Genomic DNA, 23,228 nt, shown 5'->3' with positions numbered 1-23,228 from the left:
CCCGAGTAACTGGGATTACAGGCACGTGCCACCACACCCAGCTAATTTTGCATTTTTAGTAAAGACAGGGTTTCACCATGTTGGTCAGGCTGGTCTCAAACTCCTGACCTCAGGTGATCTACCTGCCTCAGCCTCCCAAATTGCTGGGATTACAAGCATGGGCCACCACGTCGGGTCATATTTTATTTTTTTGAGAGAGGGTCTCGCTCTGTCGCCCAGGCTGGAGTGCAGTGGCACGAACATAGCTCGCTGCAGCCTCAGTGTCCTTGGTTCAAGCTATCCCCTCCTACCTCAGCCTCCTGAGTAACTGGGACCACATGTAAGTGCCACCATATCCTGCTAATTTTTAAACTTTTTGTAGAGAAGGGGTCTCCTTATGTTGCCTCAGGCTGTTATCGAATTCCTGGGCTCAAGTGATCTTCCTGCCTCAGCCTCCCACAGTGCTGGGATTACAGGTGTGAGCCACTGGACCTAGCTGGTTTCATATCAATTGATGCAGAAAGGAAAATACTGAAGATCCCAGAGATTTTAGAATGGCCCCTCTCGCTCCCTGAGGGGCAGAGAAACAGGGCTTTGTTTTGCAACTTGAAATTTCGTGGTCATGAGACCCTTCAAAATTATGTTTTCACCAGTTGGACTTGGAATGGGGGACACACCTTTGCAGCAAGGGTGTCTGAGCACAGAGAGGCTTTTGGGAGGCTGTGATAGGGACTCCTGGAAGCAAAGATCAAGAGCTTTGGGTGTAGGGATACGGCTTTGACTGTGGAAGGAAGGATCCTGGGTCCTTTGATGAGTGGGAGGGCATCTAAGTTTGGGGGCATACTGAAGAAATGTTAGCTGGAGGGTCTTCGTGGGGTGGGAAGTAGATGGCTCCTGCCTGCATTGCAGGGTGGACACATTCGTTTGGGCTCTGGGATGCAGGGGAGTAGGACAGCAGCTGGATATAGGGCTACTGTTCTGTGTCAGGAGGGCACTCAGGGACATACTGAGATGATGGGGTTGGAAGGGCTCAGGGAAGGGTGACTTTGAGAAAAATTGCATCTCAGTTGAAGGGGTTTGGTAGAGGCCCGAGTGACAGGCCCTTCACTTCCAGATTCTGCTGGGTAAGGACACAGGAGGCAGGCTTTGGGGGTGAAGAGTTTATTTATTGCTCTGTCCCCGTGGCCCAGCAAGCCCAGGCTCTACCAGCAACGATAGTCAGGATAGGTCTCAGACACAAACTCAGGATGGATAACATAGTTGTTTCTCTGGGGACCACCAGACTTCTTGAAGTGACTTGTGTCCCATCTACAGGAAGAGATGGGTCAGCCCTTTTGGATCCTCATATGTCAAAGTGAGTATCTGACTCCAGTTTGCAATGCTAACCTTATCCCTACACTTTGCCTATAGCACTGAACTTGGGTTCCAATACTGACCTCCTGACCTTAGGTTCTACTGTTAAGTTGCTGATACCCAATATTTCTTCCTTAACATCGACTTCTTACTCGTTACTTCAAGCTCTGAACCCAACGCCTTTGGCTGTAAGCCCACTGCCAACCTGTAACCCTTCAATACAGGCCTCCCAGCCCTGTCCTAAGGTCCTCTGTCCTTACCACCTTTGACTGCTCCATGGCACTAGCTCCCCCTGGTGGTATCTGCCTGTCAGTGCACCGCAGCGGGGCGTTCTCATCCCATCTACCAGCCATCCTCCCCCAGCCCCGCCTCACCAAAACTTCAGGGTGCGTGTGCAAATGAGTGTGTGCCCGTTAGACTTACCTAAGGTTCGGATATGGGTAGTATGACGGCGGGGGAGTTGTAACAGCACACTGCATTCCGGGCCGGTGCTCGTAGGGAGGTACACAACTGGAGAAGAAGGAAGCCGCGAGCAGGGAGGGGTTGGGCCTTTTGACTCTCATCCCCCGACTTAGATCAAGCCCCTGGGCGGCACTTAAGGTGTCCGTCTCAAGGCTCGGAAATCCTCCTCTCCTTTCTCACCCTTCAAAACCCCCACTGCAGCACCGACTCGGGAACCCCCCTTGGAAGTCTCCCTCCCGGCAAGGCCTCATTTCTGCTGTTCAGGGAAGAGCGCTGGTCCCTGGGGAGGGTTGGGCTCCGGTCGTTGAGGACCTGGAACCACCGGATCCCCGCCACTGGACAGCAATTTCTCCAGCACTAGGATGAGGCATCGTTTCTGAGCTTCCTAGAGGCTCAGACACTTTCCCACTCCCCTATGCCTTTGAGAGGGACAAGACTCAGTCTTGCACAATGAATCAGGCTCTCTCGGCCTGGAGAGGGGCGGGGGATCACTACGGACCCCCACTGCACAGCTCTCAGGGCTACCGCGGACAAAGTTCCCCCAGGCTTGGCTGCCGCCGGGTGCAGGACGAATGCCGCGCTGCAGTCTGGGCTCCAGCTGTGCGCTCGGACCCGTTTTCTTAGCAATAACACGGGAGAGTGGCTACCTCCGCAGATGGTGCGGGATCCGAGGAGGCCAGAGCCATTCTGGTAAAGTGGTCACCATTTCCTGGCTCACGTAGCCCCCGCGAATGACCGCACCCACTACCGACGGTGACGGGCGCCCAGCAAGAGAGGACATTTTTCTGAGAACGCAGGGCACTCCACAGGCTAGAACCTGCGTCTCTAGGGCCAGGTGTCTAGGGAAGGGGGCAGGGCCAAGGAGATGTGGGAAGAGGATGCCACTGATGTGCGGGGTTTCTTCCTCAAAAACCTCCGGCGGGACCTCCAGAGCACATAGAGAGGCCAGGCTGACCTTGAGCCCAGTTTGAGAGGGACAGGGGTCGGGGACTTGGAGTAACCTTCGTGCTGGTTCTCCCGCCTCAGTTGTTAGTTCAGGCCTTGGAGCCCGAGGGCGGGACACGGCGCGGCGTCGAGAGCCTGCCGCGCGGTGCTAGAGCAGGCTGGGGGCCGGCACTGAGGCGGGCCGAGCTGGAAGCGGGCGGGGTTCTGGGGCGGGGCTTGTGTGGGGTGGAGCCCGGCTGAGGCGGGCGGAGCCCTGCGAACCTTACAGTCGGTAGCTCCCGGCACCAAGGCCGCAGGCGGCGGTCGGTGCAGGGCGCCCCGCTGGCGTAGTAGTCCATCCCACGCAGACAGTAGTGGCGGCCTGAGCAAGCACTTTCGTAACCGTGGAAGGGCAAGCGGCCGGGCAGCGGGTCCACGCATCCGCATCGGGGCGTGATCCGCGGCAGCTGCTGGTTCCGCGACAGTGAGTTCAGCATGTTCACCATCACTTCGCGCTCTGCGCCCGCGGGTCCCCAGCGCAGGAGACCCCAAGACAGATGCACAGGGATGGGAAGAGGCCGGGTCACAGAGTGAGGCGGAGACAAAAGCAGGGACGGACAGATTCAGGGTTCCATCCTCTCCAGGACCCTCGGCCTCCTACCCATACTTCAGGTCCCCATCCCGCCCTCCTCCCGGCTTTCCCCTACCCTCCCCACCCGTTCTTTCCAACGCCCCACTACCACTCTTTACCGTAGGCATTGAGCCGCTCCGGCTTAGGAGGGCATTCCAAGGGCATTCCTCGAACTGCTGTCTCCATCCCGGCCTCCTGGAAGTGGCACACATGCTACCTCAAGCTCTGACCTGGCAGAGCTGCTCCCTTTTAGGGGTCCTCCCAGAACACCCAGACCTATCGCCACGCCGCGCCTTCTCCCGCCCTTCAGCAGCTCCCCACCTCTCCAGGGCTCTGAGTGTTTGCGGCTGTCGCCTGGCAACGTGTTTACGCTGCCTACAGGGGCGGGGTGGGATGGGGAGAGCTGAAGGTGCATGAGGTTTGGCTCCTTGGCCTGTGACAATCCTGTCTCAGCGTTTGCCTTTGATCTTACCCCTCTTTGTCTAGCTGACTCTGTTTAGCTGTGTCTGGGTGTCTCTCTAATAGGGGGTTTTCAATATTGCTTGCCCATTCCGTGAAGAACTTGTGAAAGATTCTGATTCTTGAGGAAGTTCTAATTCAAAAGGGTTCATCAACCCAGGGTCAGCCATCAGCCTGCAGTTAAGAGCCCCGGCTCTGGTTTTGGGTCCTTTCGGGTGCCCTTGAGTCTGTGGCCGTGGCTGGACCTTCTCCTATGTCCTTGGAAGACTCTCCTGTATCTGCACTGCTACTAAGTAGCCTTGGTCTTCCTCCTTCCGTCTGTGCTCACATCACAAAGGAGGAGAAGGTGGAGCAGGGAGATGCAGTGTATCACTGACTCTTTGGCTAGCCCCAGTATCACAGGGGCCAGACTATATGGGGAGGGGCCAGCTGGCAAGCTTCGGAAAAGTAGCATATCATGGAGTGCACACCAGCCATGTCCCTACAGAGCCCAGCCAGGGATTGGGGCCCAGGGCACCCAATCCCCAGAGACTGAGAGCCAGGGGGCCAGCACAGCCCCACTTCTGGGTTCCTTTTGCAACTAAAAAAATTCAAACCCGGCCGGGCGCAGTGGCTCATGCAGGTAATCCCAGCACTTTAGGAGGCCGATGCAGGCAGATCACTTGAGGCCAGGAGTCCAAGACCAGCCTGGCCAACATGGCAACATCCCCGACTCTACTAAAAATACAAAAATTAGCCAGGTGTGATGGCACATGCCTATAATCCCAGCTGCTCGGGAGTCTGAGGCAGCAGAATTGCTTGAACCCAGGAGGCAGAGGTTGCAGTGAGCCGAGATTGTGCCACTGCACTCCAGCCTGGGTGATAGAGTGAGACTCTATCTAAAAAAAAAAAAAAAAAAAAAAAAAAATACAAACTCTAGTTTCACAGATGGGGAAGAGCCCTGGTGCATTTGTTGGGAAAGCAATGATGACCTAATGGTGAAATATCAGTCACTGTGGTTTGGGAGGTGGTGGGGTATGCGTGTCCCAGTCCCCAGGCATCTGTGCAGGGTGCAGTAGATACCTTAGGCAGCCGAGGAAGGTAGGTGGTATACTTGTTACAGCAGCTGCTGTTGTAAGGTTCCATCCTCCATGTGTTGTACCGGTTACTGCCCAGGTAGTTTGGGCTGCATTTGTCTGCTGGATAATAGGAGTGGAGATGTCAAATAGTGTTACTTCTTACTCTACTCCAGGATCTGGGATCCCCTACATGTTTCTCTTCCGATTCCCGGCACAAAGCTGACCCTCACAGACTGTCCTCAAGCCAGACCCCAAACCCAGCCAGGCCTACACTTGTCTTAAACACTGAGATGTAGCCCATGTCCCACCTAAGGCAACCTTCTGAGTTTAGTCTGAATCCACTGTGCCAGCCACTTTTCATCCTGCTACTACCCTTTTTGAATCAGCCAGCCTGGACAAGGGGCCTCTTCCCAATTCCTCCCTCTCTCTCATCTTCTACTCTAGGCTCCAAGGTTTGCCTATTCTGCCTCCTTCAAAATCACTTGAATCTGGCCAGGCAAGGTGGCTCATGCCTGTAATCCTAGCACTTTGGGATGCCAGGGCAGGAAGATCACTTGAGATCAGGAGTTTGAGATCAGCCTGGCCAATATGGCAAAATCCTATCTCTACCAAAATACAAAACTTAGTTGGGCATGGTTGGCATGCACCTGTAAACCCAGCTACTCAGGGGGCTGAGGCACGAGAATCCCTCAAACCAGGGAGGCAGAGGTTTCAGTGAGCCGAGGTTGTGCCACTGCACTCCAGCCTGGGTGATGGATCAAGACTCAGTCTCAATCAATCAATTGATCAATCAATAACTTGAATCTACTCTGTCTTCCAGTACCCCATGATCTCACTTTCATATCTTCTCAGCACCTTAACCAGGAGACAATATAATGTCTTGGTTAATAGATACCTATCTCTGCAGATAGACTACTTGTGTTTAAATTTCAGTTTTGCCAATTGTTATCTGTGTGACCTTGACCAAGTTAATTAATTTTGCTGTGTCTCAGTTTCTCCAACTTTAAAATGGGGATGATAGTACTATTTACTTCACAGGGTTGCTGTGAGGTTTAAATAAGTTAGTATATGTAAGACATTTAGAATGATGCTTGGCACATAAAAAACTATTATGATTATTCTACTATTCTCCTTGCCTCACCTTTGAAATCCTATAATCCAGCCTTGACATAGCAGCTGTGGTACTTTTTCACAAATGAAAATTTGACCAAGACATTCTCCTACTTAAAACCCTATAGGGTTTGTCCCCCTTAGCCCCCAGTCATCTAAGCCTGTCCTACAAGGCCCTCCATGATCCAACAGTCTGAAAGAATACATATGTGAGACGGTGTGGAGGAAGCCCTAGCAAAGAGCAGCTATGTGAGGGGAGAGGTGGAGTGCTGGGATTTGGAGTTCGGGGATGGCGATTTGCACATACTGAAACTGAGGTGTTTGGGGACATCCGGGTCAAGATGACTATAAGCATATGAAGAAGAGTGGAATTCAGGTGAGAGGACAAATCTGGAAATTAGGATTTGAAGCTGTCAGTAATTAAAGCCTTGTGTTAAATCAAATGGCCTTGGAGGAGGAGCAAGGGGAGAAGAGGGTGCAGGATAACATCCCGAGGAACCCTATGTTTCCACAGTGGATGCACGGGAAAGGGAGGCATCAGATAAACTGAGGAGGAAGTTGTTTCAAGAAATAGAGTGGGGTCATAGCATGTGTCCTGGAGGATTAACATACAAAACAACAACAACAACAAAACAAGTAGAGAGTGGTCAGAAGAGTGCAATTCATTGGTGTAGGAGGGTAAAGGTCTCAGAGGGTAAAGACTGCAGAGTCCTGTGGATTTGGTAATCAGAGCCACGCAAGAGCAATTTATCGTTTCATTGTAGGAGATGCACATTCCCAACTTCCATTGGGAATTCTCAGTCCATGCCACAAAGACTTATGAAACCTGGCGCTGTGCTCAATGGAGGGGCACAGCTGTGAATAAGACCAGAGTCATAGCTGTACATTCTTTTCGAATGTACAGCTAGACAGATTATAGACATCCAAGCAAATGAGAAAGACAGTTTCTCATAAGGTATAAGAAAGGGTGAGGAAATAGAGACAGTGAGTATGGACCACGTTTCTGAGAACCTAGGCTATTGAGGAGAGGAGCAAGAGATAATTTTTAGTTGGGAAGAAACTAGAGAAGGTTCCAGGTTGAGGGAAAGAGGTGTGGTGGGGCAGAGGGATGCAGGAGAGATGGAGGGAGCTGATGGGAGGAGGGTGGCTGGGAAGATGGGAGGAGACGGCATCCAGAATGCACTTGGAGGGATCTGTTTGTGGGAGGTTAATCCTTTCTCCAACTCTCTAAGTATGGGACCCAGGGCCCTTCCAGCTTCTTTTTCCCCACAGAGAAGAACCCCAAAAGGCAGGGCCTAGGTCATCTCCTCCAGGGCCAGGGTCAGGTCAGGTGGTTGGGAGTGGGGGGTGGTTAGGGAAGATATCTAGGTCACGGGTGGAGATAAAGTTGACATAGAATCAGGATGGAGGCCGGGCATGTGGCTCAGGCCTGTAATCCCAGCACTTTGGGAGGCCGAGGCAGGTGGATCACCTGAGGTCAAAAGTTCGAGACCAGCCTGGCCAACATGGTGAAACCCTGTCTCTACTGAAAATACAAAAATTAGCGGGGCCTGGTGGCACATGCCTGTAGCCCCAGCTACTCAGGAGGCTGAGGTAGGAAAATCACTTGGATCTGGGAGGTGGAAGTGGGTTGCAGTGAGCCGAGATGATCACACCATTGCACCCAGACTGGGCAACAATAGCGAAACTCCGTCTCAAAAAAAAAAAAAAAAAAAAAGAGAATCAGGATGGAGGTCAGGATCCAGGTGGTTGAGTTCAGGTTGGGCGTCATTTTAGGGGTCAGCAAAGGGGAGGCCTTACCTTCCTCTTGAGAAAGCCAGTACTTCTCAGGCAAGTAGGGGTGGCCTGATATGGGCCCCCTATAAGTGTAGTCCTGTACAGCACATTTGGCCATCTTCTGCAAGGCTTCGGGATCCACATGTTGCTCCATGGTATGAGTCAGACCCTGGGCAAGGGGAGAGGGGAGAAGTGGTTAGGGGCATAGAGACCCCAGCCCTGGGCTCTTACTGGAACTAGATCCAGCCTCTCTTGAGAAAGTCAGCCCAGGTGGGTCTCCCAACCCCCCTCCCCATGTCAGAGGGATTCCCATGCCAGCCTTGGATCCTCTGCACAGTTCTCTTGTCTGAATTACTCTTTCTTCCTTTCTTTTCATCCAAGCTTGGGGCTTGGAGCCAAGCAGTGGCCTTAAGTCAGAGTAGTTTTCTGACTTTCTCATTTCTGCCATTTCGCGGGGCGCTCATGAAGGTCAGAGCTACATATACCTTCCCTTTTTCTCCTAGACTGTATGCTGCCTGGGAGCAGGACTGGGTCTCTGCCAACAGTGCATCAGGCCCTGGCACAATCTGTAGTCTCAGAAAAGGGGGCTACCCTGGGAGCTGGCTGCCGTATGTAGGTGTCTTGGACAGGAAAGGCTCTCTGGGAATCTGGCATCTTAAGGAAAATGAAGGACAGTGCTGGAGGGGCACCTACTTTAAAATGTAATTCCCGGCTGGGCGTGGTGGCTCACACCTGTAATCCTAGCGGATCATGAGGTCAAGACATAGAGACTATCCTAGCCAACACGGTGAAACCCTGTCTCTACTAAAAATACAAAAATTAGCTGGGTGTGGTGGCGAGCTCCTGGACTCAAGGGATCTTCCCATCTTGGCTTCCCAAAATGCTGGGATTACAGGCATGAGCCACCACACATCGCCCTTCTCTTGGCCAAGGCTGAGACCTGGTTGCTCTCAGTGCTCCAACCATCCTGAAAACCTCTCTGCTCAGGGGCTTCTGGGATCAACTGTGCCCAGCTGACATTATTCTGTGAGCAGATCCTGCACATTCACACTTCTATGTGGGTGGAGGGCAGAATATGGCAGATGTGGGTGCATGGGTCCTGTGACTCAGCATTTCTCTGAGCTTTACACACACACACATACACACACAGCCCTGTGTACCCAGATACACCCATAGATGCACATATAGATGAATATTCATACATACACACTCAGATATACCCACTTACACACTAAACACACATACACACACAAAAACAAAACAGTCATTTAGAAGAATTCATAGACATCATCAATTTTTCTGTTAGATGCTTTCCCCAGATGTTTCCTCTTTGTCTGCTCCTGTTGATAAGTAGCAGATTATAAAAGCTTATTGAAGGCTTTGAGCTGTGTGTGGGCTTTGTCCACCATCAGCATCACTGTAGGATGATCTCGTTGGACAATGTTTTGCAAACTCTAATGTCAATATCTGTAGGTCTTTCCTCTTGGCTGATGAGATTCTTCAGAAAAGACTCCTTCAACCTTTGGCCTGAGGTTAATGACTTAGCTGCCAATGTTCTGAGAATCTAGTGCTGAAGATTGCGCTGGGGATTTTAGCATTTAATATATAGAGGTTCACTTGTTTTCAAAATAGTACCCTGTCCTCAATTGGTATCCCTAGTCCTGAGGTCCTTGCCAAAAATTAGTCTCCTGACTTTAGCAGAGACAGAGGTGGGCAGTTACCCTGTGGCATGAAATAGAAGGGGTGATTAGTGGGTTTAACTGCTTTTTTTTTTTTAGATGGAGTTTCGCTCTTCTCACCCAGGCTGGAGTGCAATGGCGCCATCTTGGCTCACTGCAACCTCTGCCTCCCGGGTTCAAGTGATTCTCCTGCCTCAGCCTTCCAAGTAGCTGGGATTACAGGCGCCTGCCACCACACCCGGCTTTTTTTTTTGTATTTTTAGTAGAGTAGGTTTCACCATGTTGGCCAGGCTGGTCTCAAACTCCTGACCCCAGGTGGTCCGTCCACCTCAGCCTCCCAGAGTGCTGGGATTACAGGCGTGAGCCACCTCGCCTGGCCTAACTACTTCTTAACAGCTTTCAAATAATCCTTATTTTTGCATTGGTCCTGTCCCATCCTCAGTTCCAGAGAAGCCTAGGATTACCAATTCCTGAGCCTTTCAGAAATTCTGCAGTTTTAAGTTGAATTATGGCTTGGTTTTTCCATTGCTGGCTTTAGATTTAGCTTTCTCAGATCTGCTAAGTCAGTTACTACTTATTTATCATCTTTTCCAGCTTCCAAAATTGTGTTGCCATTGCCTCTTCCTTCTCACTATCCTTGTGAGTTTATCTCTTAAATATTCATTTACTGTAGTTTTAGAGGGGTTTTAGGAGGGTATCAAAACGTGTTCAATTTTAACCAAGAGAATTATAATTCTTTATATATTCTGTATATTAGTCCTTTACTATTGGCACTTATACATGTTGCAAATATCTTTTCTGTTTGTGACTTCTGTCTTTTTTTTTTTTTTTTGGAGACAGGGTTTCACTGTTGCCCAGCCTGCAGTGCAGTGGCACAATCACAGTTCACTGTAACCTCTACCTCTTGGGCTAAAGCTATCCTCTTGCCTTAGCCTACCAAGTAGCTGGGACTACAGGTGCACACCACCACACCCAGCTGAATTTTTTTTTTTTTTAATTTGTTTGTAGAGAAGATGTCTCCCTGTGTTGCCCAGGGTGGTCTTGAACTACTGAGCTCAAGTGATCCTCCTACCTTAGACTCCCAAAGTACTTGGATTACAGGTGTGAGCCATTGCACCTGGCTTTTACTTTTCTTTATAGTTTCTTGATGAACCTCTTCTTTTGTGGTCAGTGCTTTCTGTGAATTGTTTAAGAAATTCATCCATACTCTCAGATAATGGAGACAATGTTCTGTATTTCCTTGTAAACACAAAACAGTGTTACTTTCCATATTTAATCTGTCAGGAGTTTGGAAAACTCATCTTCTTTAAGTGTGTTATAGCTATTTCTTGAACTTTTGCCCATCTCTATAAATTTTAAAAAGTTTGTTGAAGTCTTCAAAAAATCCTGTTGGGATTTTAATTAGTAGCTGGGACTACAGGTACATGCCACCATGCCCTGCCAATTTTTGTATTTTTTGTAGAGATGAGGTTTCACCATATTGCCCAGGCTGGTCTTGAACTCCTGAGTTCAAGCAATCTGCCTGCCTCAGCCTCCTAAAGTGCTGAGAACTGCGTCTGGTGATACTGAATCTTTATGATAGTAACTCTTCCATTCGTGAGCATGTTATATCTCTCCATTTATTTAAGTAGTTTTTAAAAAGTATTCAATAAAGTTTTATAATATTATCCATATAGTTTTACACACATCGTTAGATTTCTAATTATTTTTTGATGCTAGAATGAATGATGTATATTTTTAAAATTATGCTTCCTAAATATTTGTTTGTGTGAAGAAATGTGATTGACTTTTAATATTTATCCAATTATTCTAACAATGTGTGTAGATTCTTTTTTTTTTCTAAGACTAGTCCAGCACACTAGTGAGAAGGAGAGAAAGAGTGGAACAAGGAGTTTGATCTGTAACTGACTGTGAACAATCAATTGAGATAACTCACTACCTTGGGCCAGCCAATTTGTAGATTCTATATATGCAGTTGTATTGTCTGCAAATAATGATAATTTTGTTTTTTCCTTTCCTATTCTTATATCTTTTTACTTTCTTTGTGGTGTCCTTGCCAGGACCTCCAGTACAATGCTGAATAGAAGTAGTGAACATCCTTGCCTTGATTCCAACTTTTAAAAGAATGCTTCTAACATTTAATCAGAATAATGTTGGCTGTATATTTTTGGTATTTTTTTTATCAGGTTATATTTGCAAAGTTTTTCTTTTTTAGTTATAAATGGGTAATACATTTTAGCAACTGCTATTTCTGCATCTTTTTTAAATGGCTTCATTGAGGTATAATTTACATAACATAAACTTCACTCAAAGTGTACAGTTCAAGAATTTTTAGTAAGATCTCATATCCATTTCTGCATATTTTGAAATGATCTTTTTTTCTTGAATCTGTTAATGTGATGAATGATATTTACTTTCCTAATGTTAAACCATCCTTGCACTTATGAAATAAATATAATGTAACCATCACAAATTATTTTTTATACACTGCTGGATACAGTTTTCTAATATTTTATTTAGAATTTTTGCTTTTGTATTTATGAGTGAATTGGCCTGTATACTTTTATTTTCTTATACACTTTTGATTAATTTTTTTTGTGGGCTCATGCAGTCCTCCTGCTTCAGCCTCCATAGCAGCTGGGACCATAGGTGCGTGCCACCACACCTGGCTAATTTTTAAATTTATTTTTTAGAGAAGGGGTCTCACTATGTTGCCCAAGCTGGTCTTGAACTCCTGGGCTCAAGCAATCCTCCTGCCTCAGCCTCTCAAAGTCCTAGGATTACAGGTGTGAGCCACTGCACCTGGCCTTCTTGATTAATGTATCAAAGTTATGCTGGGTTCATAGAATGAGTTAGGAAGCATCCTCTTTTTTTCTGTTCTCTGACAGTTTGTATAAGATTAAGACAACTGTTCTTTGAGCATTTGAGGAATGTAACTGTTTATCTATGCTGGGTGTTTTCTTTGTGGAAAGTTTTCAAATTACTGGTTTAATTTTGTTAAATTGTTATAGGAGCATTCAGATTTTTTCCAATTCTTGAACTGGTTTGGCAAGTTTTATTTTTCTAGTGTTTGTCCATTTGTTTTCAATTTTATTAGCATAAAGTTGTTCAGAACATTCTCTTACTTTTTTTTTCTACATCCATTGTTAGACCCTTCTTTTGTCTGTGCCTTGTTTTTCTTTTTTTTTTTTCTTTTAAGATGGAGTCTCGCTCTGTCACCCAGGCTGGAGTGCAGTGGCCAGATCTCAGCTCACTGCAAGCTCTACCTCCCGGGTTCACGCCATTCTCCTGGCTTAGCCTCCCAAGTAGCTGGGACTACTGTAGCAGGTGCCTGCCACCTCGCCCGGCTAGTTTTTTGTATTTTTTAGTAGAGACAGGGTTTCACCGTGTTAGCCAGGATGGTCTTGATCTCCTGACCTCGTGATCCGCCTGTCTCGGCTTCCCAAAGTGCTGGGATTACAGGCTTGAGCCACCGTGCCTGGCTGGTTTTCTTAATTCTCTAGAGATTTGTCTATTTTATGAGCCTCATCAAAGAACCAACTTTTGCCTGTTCATCTTGTTGAATCTTTGCTTTCTAGTTTAACTTTTGCTCTTATTTTCATTATCTCCATTCTTCTATTTTTTTTACATTTATTCCTTTCCCTGTAAGTTGTTAAGTTTGATGCTGAGGTAATTTATATTTCACATTTTTTTAAGACAAGGATTTAGGGATATAGGTTTTCCTCTACAACTTTTATTGTACCCCGCAAGTTTTGATATGCAGTCTTTTCAGTTCTGAGTATATTTCCATTTGTTTTGATTTCTTATTTGACCTATTATTTAGAATGGTGTTTTTCAAAATTTTAAACTTACAAAGGATTTTGGTTATCTTTTTCTTGTTGATCTGTAATTTTATTACATTGAGGTTAGAGACAGTTATTTTGCATGATGTCAATCTTTGAATTCTATTTATGTTTGTTTTATAACCTAGTACTTGGTCAACTTTATCATGTTCCTTGTATGTTTAAATCTGTAGTTGTTGGGTTCAGGGTTTTATGTATGTTAAATAAATCAAGTATATTAATTATATTTCAAGAGTTTTAGATCTTTGGTTTTTTTGGGGGTTGGGGATGTCTGCTTGACCTATCAGTAATTGTAGTGTGTTACAATCTAATATGGTATATTTTGCCAATTTCTCCATCTCTGGTAATTCTTTATTTTTATTTTAAAAAAAAATTGTAGAGATGATATCTTGCTTTGTTGCTCAGGCTGGCATGTTTTTGTTTTGTTTTGTTTTTGTTTTTGTGTTTTTGAGACAGGGTCTCACTTTGTCACCCAGGCTGGAACACAGTGGTGTGATTGTGGCTCATTGCAGCCTCAAACTCCTGGGCTCGAGCCATCTTCCTGTCTCAGCTTCCTGACTATAGGCACACACCATCACATCCAGCTAATTTTTAAATTTTTTTGTGGAGATGGGGTCTTGCTATGTTGTCCAGGCTGGTCCTAAACTCCTGGGCTCAAATGATCCTCCTACCTGGGCCTCCCAAAGTGCTAGAATTACAGGTCCTTCTAGTAATTCTATCAGGCCAATACAAGTTTGTAATTTTAATATCTTTCTGGTGAATTGAAACTTTGTCATTTTTGTAGTGATCCATCTAAAAACTGTGTGTGTGTGTGTGTGTTTAATATGAAAATCTCTTTTGTCTGTTACTTTTTAGCTTACTCAGTTTTTTTTTATTGTATCCATATCAGTCAAATTTGGATCAGAGAAACCACTTTTAGTGATATAGCATAAGGGATTTACTTGAGAGATGAGACTTTACACAATTGTGGATACTGGTTAAGAACTCTGCAAAGCTGTTTCTTTGCATCTATTTTTAAGCCTGAAGTCAGTGGCTGGCATCAGGAAGGAGAACTGGATATGAAGTGGGTAAGAGCAAGGACAAACTGGAACTCATGAGGAGGACAAAGTTGAATTTGCATCTGTCTCATTACCTACAACACTGATGATATGGATGGCCTTCAGGACAAGCTGGTGCCCTTTGCCGTGGAATTGCACATACACCTGGCCCAGGACCCAGAGAGGCTGAAGGAGATCCAGTGGGAGCTAGAGGAGTTGTAGCCAAATGCTGCCCTATGGCAATAAGGTGAAGTACTAAATCAGCGACATTGTGCATAAGCTGCCACAGTGCTTGGTACCCCACATCAATCTTCAGAGGGTAAAAATGGCTATTCTTTCATTTATGCTTTCCAAATATGCAGATTTCTCTCGTGGCCAATTGGGAAACATTTAGCAAAGGGAATTCTTGCAATTATAGTTCCAGCTAGTTGACAGTACAAAACTGTAATATCCTATGCTCTCTTTAGAACAATGGGAGAATCTAGGAACACCTAACTCTGTCCTATTCCAACTTAAATGATAGTTTTCTAATATTTTAGTTCTTCCTTTAAATATTACAAATTAAAAGCCATTATAATTATTTTCTATAATGTTTGCTTAAATTTACCTCATGTTTATCAGTTCCTTACCATTCCTTCTTGCATCTCAGACTTCTGTGATCATTTTCCTTCTCCCCAGAGTATATCCTTTAGAAGTTCCTTTATTGTATATAGACCTGATGGTAGTAAACATTTTCGTTTTTGTTTGCCTGTAAATGTCTTATCTTTCCTTGGTTTTTGAAAAGATGACACTTTGAAAATATCTTTTTCTCTGTCTGCTTTTAAGGTCATCTCTTAAGCTGGTGAACTGCAGTTTCACTGTGAGGTGCCTAACTGTGGAATTTCTTCTATTTTTTTCTCTATGTGTGGATTCACTTATTTTGTTAGTTCTGGAAAATTCTGAGCCTTTTTCTTTTTAGATAATGCCTGTTCTTTATGCTCTTTCCTTCTGAGACTCCCATTAGATGTGTGTGGGATCTTCTCATTCTGTCTTTCATATCGTTTAATGTTTCTTTCATATTTTCATCTCTTTGTCTCTCTGTGCTGCATTCTGGGAAAATTCTTTCAGTCTATTTTTCATTTCACTGGACTTTTCAGCTGTGTGACTCTGCTCTTTAATCCATCTGCTGAGTTTTTGGTCTAGCAAATACATTTTTCATTTCTAAAAATTCTATTCAGTTCCTTTTTACATTTGTCTACTCATTTTTAAATAATCTCTTATTGCTTGCTTATTTTAATGATTTCATATTTTTAGTTATTTTTATTTTTTAAATAGAGACAAGGTCTCACTATGTTGCCCAGGCTAGTCTTGAACTCTTGGCCTCAAGTGATCTTCCTGTCTCAGCCTTCCAGAGTGCTGGGATTACTACAGGCGTGAGCCACTATGCCTGTCCAGATTTCACATTTTTAAAAAAATCCTAATTATTCTGTATTATTATTATTTTTTGAGACGGAGTCTCGCTCTGTCACCCAGGCTGGAGTGCAGTGGCATGATCTCGGCTCACTGTAAGCTCTGCCTCCTGGGTTCATGCCATTCTCCTGCCTCAGCCTCCCGAGTAGCTGGGACTACAGGCGTCCGCCACTATGCCCAGCTAATTTTTTGTATTTTTAGTAGAGACAGGGTTTCACCGTGCTAGCCAGGATGCTCTCAATCTCCTGACCTCATGATCCACCCGCCTTGGCCTCCCAAAGTGCTGGGATTACAGGCGTGAGCCACCGCGCCCGGCCCAATTATTCTATATTATTTAACTGTTAATTCTAATATCTGAAATTCTTGGGAGTTTAAGTTTATTGTTTGTTGTGTCTGCAGATTCTGTAATATGGTGTTTGTTTTCTTTTATCTCTTATTGTGAGCTCATGTTTAATTGCCCTTTCTTCAAAGGATACCTGGAAACCTACACTGAGGATGTTTTCCGCCATTGAAGATAAATATTCATGGGGGGTGTGTGTGTATGTGTATGCTGGGGGGCAGAGACATGAAACTTTCTGGTTAAGTTTGGAATTTACAGATTTAATTCCTCTATCTTTCAGCTAGTTTAAGGCTTAAATGCCTGTTTGTAGTGCTAATAATGGCATTTGTCCTCAGGATAATCCTGTCTTTTTAACTATACTTACCACTCATCTCCATGACAGTCCAACACAAAATAATTTTTATTCAGAACTTAAGTTGTTTCAAAGCAGGAGGGCCCTTCAGAGTTTCTAGACCACAACACTGCCAAAAGCAGAAGCCTTTCCTTCATTCTTTTTTTTTTTTTTTTTTTTTTTTTTTTTAAAGAGACAGGGCCTTGCTCTGTCATCCAGGCTGGAGTAAAGTAGTGTGATCACGGCTCACTGCAGCCTCAACCTCCTGGGCTCAAGTGATTCTCCCATCTCAGCCTCCCGAGTAGCTGGGACTATGGGCACATGCCACTGCGCCTGGCTAATCTTTGTATTTTTAGTAGAGACAGGATTTCACCATGTTGCCCAGGCTGGTCTTGAACTCATAGGCTCAAACAATCTGCCTGTCTGCCTCAACCCCCCAAAGTGCTTGGATTACAGGCGCAAGCCACCATGCCTGGCTTTTCCTTCATTCTTAATACCACTGCTATCTGACTTTCACTCCTCACCATTCACTGAAGCTGTCTGGCTAAGTTACCGAGAGTCATTACATCCAAGAGATCTCTTTCTCTGTCACTAACGCCTGACACTGATCTTTGGCTAATAATGCTGTACTTATTGGTTTATCTTTGATTTTCTTCCTAGTGTTCTGGCAATAATTCCCTGTCTTCTTTTATGGCTTTTCTTCCTTTACCTACCCTTAAATATTTATATTCTCCAAAGTTATGTCCTTGGCCATTTTCTCTCTCTTCTTCGGCAATTTCATCTCTTCCTATGACTTCACCTACCATTTATATGATGATGACTTCAAGATCTCTATCTATAACCCAGACCTTTCCTTTGCCTCAGATAACTGTATCTAACTACTTGCCGAACATCTTTTCCTGTATATCCTCAAATATTTTTGTCCTAAAATGAACTCCAAATCTCTAATCTGCTATTCCAAACCTCAGTTGATAGCATTAGCATTCCTCCAGTTGCCACAGCCAAGAACTCAAGGGTCACCCTAATCTCTCCCCTCACCATCCAGATGGTGACCAAAATCTGTTCATCTACTTTTTAAAATTTCCTCCTATTGAGTATAGAAAAGCAGTCAGGCACTCTCATATTTTGCTTGTGGAAATGTAAATTGTTACAGCCCTTACTTATTATGGCAATTTGAGGTGTATAGCAAAAGTTTTAAAAATGTGTATATCCTTTCTTCCAATAATTTCATGTCTAGTAATTTATCCTAAGGGAATAATTGGAAATGTGTACAAAGATACATGTATAAGAATGATTATACTAGCAAAATTTTATAAAGAACCTAAATTTTCAATAAGATTCCTTAAATACACCATTTTGTAATAAATTTTATTTATTTTTATAATAAACAATATTTGCTTCCTGAAAGGACATATAATAATATATTAACAATGGTTATTTTAGGTAGTAGGATTTTAGACCTTTTTTCTTTGTGCGTCTCTGAGTTATCAGCATTTTCTACATTGCGCATATATTTATTTTGTAGTTAGACAAAATACATTATTTTAAAAAATTGTCGGCCGGGCGCGGTGGCTCAAGCCTGTAATCCTAGCACTTTGGGAGGCCGAGACGGGTGGATCACGAGGTCAGGAGATCGAGACCATCCTGGCTAACACGGTGAAACCCCATCTCTACTAAAAAAATACAAAAAACTAGCCGGGCGAGGTGGCGGGCGCCTATAGTCCCAGCTACTCGGGAGGCTGAGGCAGGAGAATGGCGTGAACCCGGGAGGCGGAGCTTGCAGTGAGCTGAGATCCGGCCACTGCACTCCAGCCTGGGCGACAGAGCCAGACTTGTCTCAAAAAAAAAAAAAAAAAAAAAAAAATTGTCTCCTATTCAACAAATTCGTTTTTTCACTGTGACAATCCCCTTATCTCCTACCTACATCCTCCTTCCTCATCTTTTACCCCTCGCTGGCCTTCCTGCCCTCAACCCCAGCCCCTGCAATTCCCTGACACTGCGGCCAGAGTGGCCTAACTCACAATTGAACCATGACTCTTCCTCCCAGGTTCAAAAACCTGGAGCCTTATGTCCACGCTCCTAAACATCGCCAGAGAGGCCCTTCTTGGTCTGGAGACTCCTCCCTCACCCAAGGACTAAACTCTCCTGCTCTAACAGTTTCCGTTTCTGGTAGGTCCCTGCCCACAGGCTGCCTTTTCTCATGACTCTCTTCTGCTGGAAGCCTCCTCCTCCTGGATCCCTCAGTAGATCTGCCCTTCAGGTTGGGCAGTGCTCTCCCCTTTCTGGCTCTCCACCTCTGCCGGTGCATGTTCCACATCAGGCAACTCTACTTTGTTCATTTGTTTGCTGTGGGCTCCTCAAAGGCAAGGTCTGGCCTTTCCCTTTTGTATCCTGAGTTGCCTACAGATGAAGATACTCAGCAAAGTTTTGTTGGATGGTACACACAGATAAATTCTCTTAGGCAGAGTCACAGTTAGACTTACAGATTTCCTCCCACCTGGCCACCAATCTTCAAGCACAGACGCAAGGAAACTGTGATACATATACATTAAAGGCATGTGTATAGGACAGTTTCTGGCCTATTCCATAGGCAGCCTCAGGGCCTTTGCACTTTCTGATCACTCGTCTGGAACTTTCAGCTCTTCTATTCTTTCAGTTCTTCATGTGGCTAGTTCTATTTCATCTTTCCAGTCTCAGTTTATTGTCACCTTGAGAGAGGGTTTTCCATGACCTAAGTAGCCCTCCCTTTCCATTTCCACTTCCACTACTCTGTTTATTTCCTTTACAGTATTTTTGAAGAATTTATAAAACTCATGTTTATTTCTTGTTTATTATCTGCCTGTTCCTACCTCCTACCCCAATGTAATTCCATGAAGGCAGGATTTTGTGGTATTTTACATACCATTGTAAATTCTGTGCCTAGGTAAATGAATAAAACACACACACACACAAAGCTACAAATAATTACACACATTGCCAGGCATCCAGACTGGCCATACGCTCTGGCCTGCCCCTCCCCGCCAATCTCCCACTTACCGGAGTCAGAAACTTGTTGGCTTCCCAGGCACATAGAGGTGGGTCCTTATAGACCTCCTTGATGGAGGTGGGAGCCCTGTAGGAGTCACTGTAGGTACTGATAGGGGTCTTGGTCTTACGGGAGAACAGGAACATGGTGTGGTCTTGGAGATGCTGTGATGGGCTCTACCTGTCAAGGGCTCCTGCTGGACATCAGTGACCACCCTTCCCCTAGATAACCCACACCTCCAGCCTGGCAGGTGCCCCTAGCTGCTGTAATCCCCTCCTGCAGAGGATCTCTCAGCTTCCTTCCCCAACAGCCTTCCTGCTCCCACCCCACACTGATGTCCCCTCCAGGATGGGCACTGCCCATTGTGATATCACCTGACTCAGCCCCATCCCCGGGAAGGTGAGGAGGTCTAATTCCCTCCCTGATCCTGACCCCCTCCTGCCTCAAGTCTATCAAAAGAGCCCAATATCTAAGAGTTCAGAGGGCCTCTGGAGATCTTCTAGGTCAGGCTTCTCACTGTTGAAGAGAAACAGAGGTTCGGAGGGGTTGTGACTCACCCAGGGTCATGTAGCAGGTCAGTGGCATGCCTGGGAACCCACGGGTGGAGGTGGAGTAACATGTGTGCCCAGAGGACTGGTTCTCTCTGCTTCCCAGCCCATCTGCCCCTTGCCCACACCCCAGGGAGGGACCTGAGGCTGGCTTGTTTGATGCTTTTAATATCATTATTTATGTTACACGATACACAACCAAGGATGATGGTCAATACTGCAATGAAAATGTTAAAAAAAATATTATACACGGCTCATGTCTTCCACACACCTTCCTGGAAATAAATTAGTGAGCACGGAGAAACCTGGCTGGGTGGCAGCCACGGCTGAGAGAGGAGGGAGTGTTAAGGCAGTATCTACAAGGGGAAGGGCGGCAGGAGGGCAAGCTAAGGCCTAGATTCTTCCCTCTAACCTCCCAGACAGGGAAGGAGGGAGCCATGCCCCTCCCTAGACACAGAAGCTGCCACTGCCGGCTTCCTGCCTCTCTCTGCCACACATACACTGCCTCAGTTGGAAGCCCTTGCCTGCCAGGGAACTAGTATGTCCTGTGGGAGGGAGATTTTCCCTGGTGTCTAAGGGCCACAGGGATTGAACAATGGGCCCGAGTCACACAGCAAGTCAGCAGCAAAGGCAGCAGTCTAAATGAGCCCCCAAAAAGAGGAGGTACCCATGTTCTAGAAAGGTGAATCAAGGAGCCCCGGGGTGGTGGTGGTGGTAGTGGGAGGCCTGGTTCTGGGTTCCAGATGATGGGGGCACAGGGGCTGGGGGGATGTTGATCTGGGTGGGAGAGGTGGGCTCAGATGGGGGCCAGTATGAGCCTTGTGGGTCCTGCAGGTACCTTCTCTGTCCTTGCCTCCCTTTGTTTGGCATTTTCTCATCATCTAACTTGGGTCCCTGGCACTAGAGGAGGTAGGGATGGGTTGGAGGAGTGGGGGGGTGGTAAGCTGCACCCCAATATTTTGGAGTTGGCACTTCCTGGGTATGATGCAGGGAGAGGTGCCACCCTTCCTAAGCCAACAGCCTCACTCCCTCCTCTCATTGCTCCCCATTCCAGCTGCCATCTCCCAGGATTGGTGCCCAGAGAGTGGGCTGTGGGTGAATCTACTGCATGCCTGCAGCATGTGAGTGGATCCATGGGAGTGGATCCTGCAGCACATGTGGGGTGTTAGCATGAGATGATCCACCTGGGCCTGTGCTATAAGGTATGTGGGCACAGGCCTGTGCAGTTTTAGGCTATCTGTGCTTTCATTTTTCTTCACATGGTGTCAGGTCTACACTGCCCAGCTCCAGAGGAGGGCTTTCCTTACCTCTTCCCTCTTGATTTTCAGCCTCAGCTTTCCGGAACCCTCCCCTAAACCAGCAATAGCAGAAGCAGCTGTATACACATCTTGACCTACAGACACCCTATACAGCCACACACAATAGATACCCCCCAACACACATACACATTCACAGAAAACACGTAATCCCAAACAGAGCCACGTGTGCTCAGACATACACAGTCCTGATAGGAACTGCCCCTTCCCCTTTCTATAGAGACACACAACTCAGCCCCACCCCAACCTTTAGGTGTACTGAGACACACAGAGATCACCCCCTCCCTACCACAGAAATTCCTATGAAGAAACTCTTTCAGGTATAAAAGGATCTTAAACATAATTTCAGCTGCTGTTCATTTTCTAGTTGAGGAAACTGAAGACCAGAGAAAGCAAGTGGCTTGTTGAAGATCACAGGGAGGGGCCAGAGCTACAACCAAAACCCAGGCTTCTGACTCCTGGTCTAAGGCTGTCAGCCCATTGCACTGCTGAGCCGCCTTCTGCACTGTAAACAGACCACACAGGCACTTGCCCACCAGGGACACCCACATCTATGACAGGAATAGACTGAGGAGAGAGGTCCAACAGAGACACACACACACCCACCCCCTGACAGCCTCAGAGATATACACACATTCTGCTAAGCACTCCCTACCACATCCAAACAACCACATCCATAGAGCCACTCAGCCCACTGGATTCTCCAAAGCTTGCTCCTGGATTCTTACTGGGAAGCAGCCTCCCGGGTCTTGGGCTGGGACGAGGGGAATGGGCCATTGGAGGCCAGCCTTACTCCCTGCTTCCAGCCTGGGATTGAGACCAATGAGCAGAAGGATAGGTGAGGGTGGGAGTGGGGTGGGCTGGTGGCAGAGAGATAGATGCATTGGTGAGGGGCCAATGAGGACAGATCACACCACCCAAACCTCAGCCTGTCTCTAAGGCCCACCTTACCCTGCCCCACTCCCAGGGAGCAAGGAAGCAGGTGAATGGGGCAAGAGGAGGAAGAAGGCAGTGATCAGATGGGTGAGGGGCACTACCCGGTTGGGCAGCTTTGCCAGGCTTCCCATCTGAGGAGGGGGAAATGCAAATAGAAACATGGGCCGGTAGGGGGCATGTGAAAGGGGCTCCGAGGTGCTGAGACCCATCCCCACTGCCCTGGGCCTTTCTCCCTCTGAGCCCCTTTCCTGGTTAGGCTGAGGCCGGGGCTGGGGGGTTCATGGCTTCGCTGGGGTGGGGCCAAGCCCCTGGCTTTGTGATCCCCCCACTCATTAATGTTGACCTCCCTCCCGTCCAGTCTTCTCTCTTGGCCACCGGACTGCAGCCCTGGGAAGTGGGGCAGGGTGCTGGGTGAGGTTCCCCCAGGTAACTGAACAAACGGCCCCCACCCCTCCTCAGCTCCCGGGTGGAGAGAGACCCGGTTTTGGTTTCTCCAGCTCCATGAACACACAGAGGTACACGTCCTACCATAGGAGGAAGCAATGACTGTTATACAAGGTTGGCGGCTGTAGGGGCGTGGGGCCGGGGGGCAGGCAGACGAGCTGGGGAGGGGTTGGCCTCTGCCCGTCATACCCAGCCCTTGGCGGCCCCGCCCTGGCGGCCGCAGCAGCCCCACCCGCTACTGAATGTGGCAGGCGGTGGAGGACGTGGCCTGGCAGCACATGCAGGTGGGGTTCACGGACTTGGGGGGGATGAGGTCTAGGTCCTCGTCGTCGGGGATCTCATCTAACCGATAGCCATCCTTCAGCAGCTGGATGTTCAAATCTTGGTTGATCTGCTGTAGGCAAAGGGGAGGGAGGTCAGGCCCGAGCGGCAGGGAGGCACCACCCACGGCTCTGCAGCCACTCCAGGCCGTCTGTGCCCTGGTCCAGCCGGTGCCTTGGATATCAGCCCCGCTCTGTCCCGCATCTGT

General features: G+C 47.0%; 2 protein-coding genes across 15 annotated transcripts in view; both read right to left on the bottom strand.

Annotated features, from left to right (window-relative positions):
* Window positions 1-1,124: 1,124 nt before the first annotated feature.
* SPMIP6 (sperm microtubule inner protein 6) lies at window positions 1,125-19,749 on the bottom strand. Of its 4 annotated transcripts, none has more exons than XM_065531020.2 (7): window positions 19,467-19,749; window positions 7,777-7,921; window positions 4,871-4,986; window positions 3,469-3,544; window positions 3,001-3,235; window positions 1,756-1,842; window positions 1,125-1,287 (listed from the first exon to the last, which is right to left on the bottom strand). In XM_065531020.2, exons 1-7 carry the CDS (start codon window positions 19,599-19,601, stop codon window positions 1,182-1,184), a joined length of 900 nt encoding a protein of 299 aa, XP_065387092.1. In that variant the 5' UTR covers window positions 19,602-19,749; the 3' UTR covers window positions 1,125-1,181. The 4 variants fall into 4 exon arrangements, with proteins under 4 accessions (XP_065387092.1, XP_065387093.1, XP_005581543.1 ...); XM_065531021.2 differs by having other exon boundaries at window positions 3,006-3,235; XM_005581486.2 differs by lacking the exons at window positions 4,871-4,986; window positions 7,777-7,921; window positions 19,467-19,749 and adding an exon at window positions 3,626-3,684.
* Window positions 19,750-20,155: 406 nt separating this feature from the next.
* Window positions 20,156-23,228, bottom strand: part of FAM219A (family with sequence similarity 219 member A) — a 59,097-nt gene continuing 56,024 nt past the window's right edge. For 6 of the 11 annotated variants that reach the window (XM_074017291.1, XM_005581489.4, XM_005581491.4 and 3 more), the window contains exon 6: window positions 20,156-23,093. In XM_074017291.1, the coding sequence (XP_073873392.1) occupies window positions 22,935-23,093 (159 nt within the window). In that variant the 3' untranslated portion in view covers window positions 20,156-22,934. The remainder of the gene's footprint in view (window positions 23,094-23,228) is intronic. The other 5 variants (XM_074017293.1, XM_005581490.4, XM_005581492.4 and 2 more) reach the window with 1 other exon arrangement.

Source organism: Macaca fascicularis, chromosome 15 (genome assembly GCF_037993035.2).
Source record: "Macaca fascicularis isolate 582-1 chromosome 15, T2T-MFA8v1.1".
NCBI lineage: Eukaryota > Metazoa > Chordata > Mammalia > Primates > Cercopithecidae > Macaca > Macaca fascicularis.
Note: the sequence above shows the minus strand (reverse complement) of the source record. Positions and strands in the feature narration are given on the sequence as shown.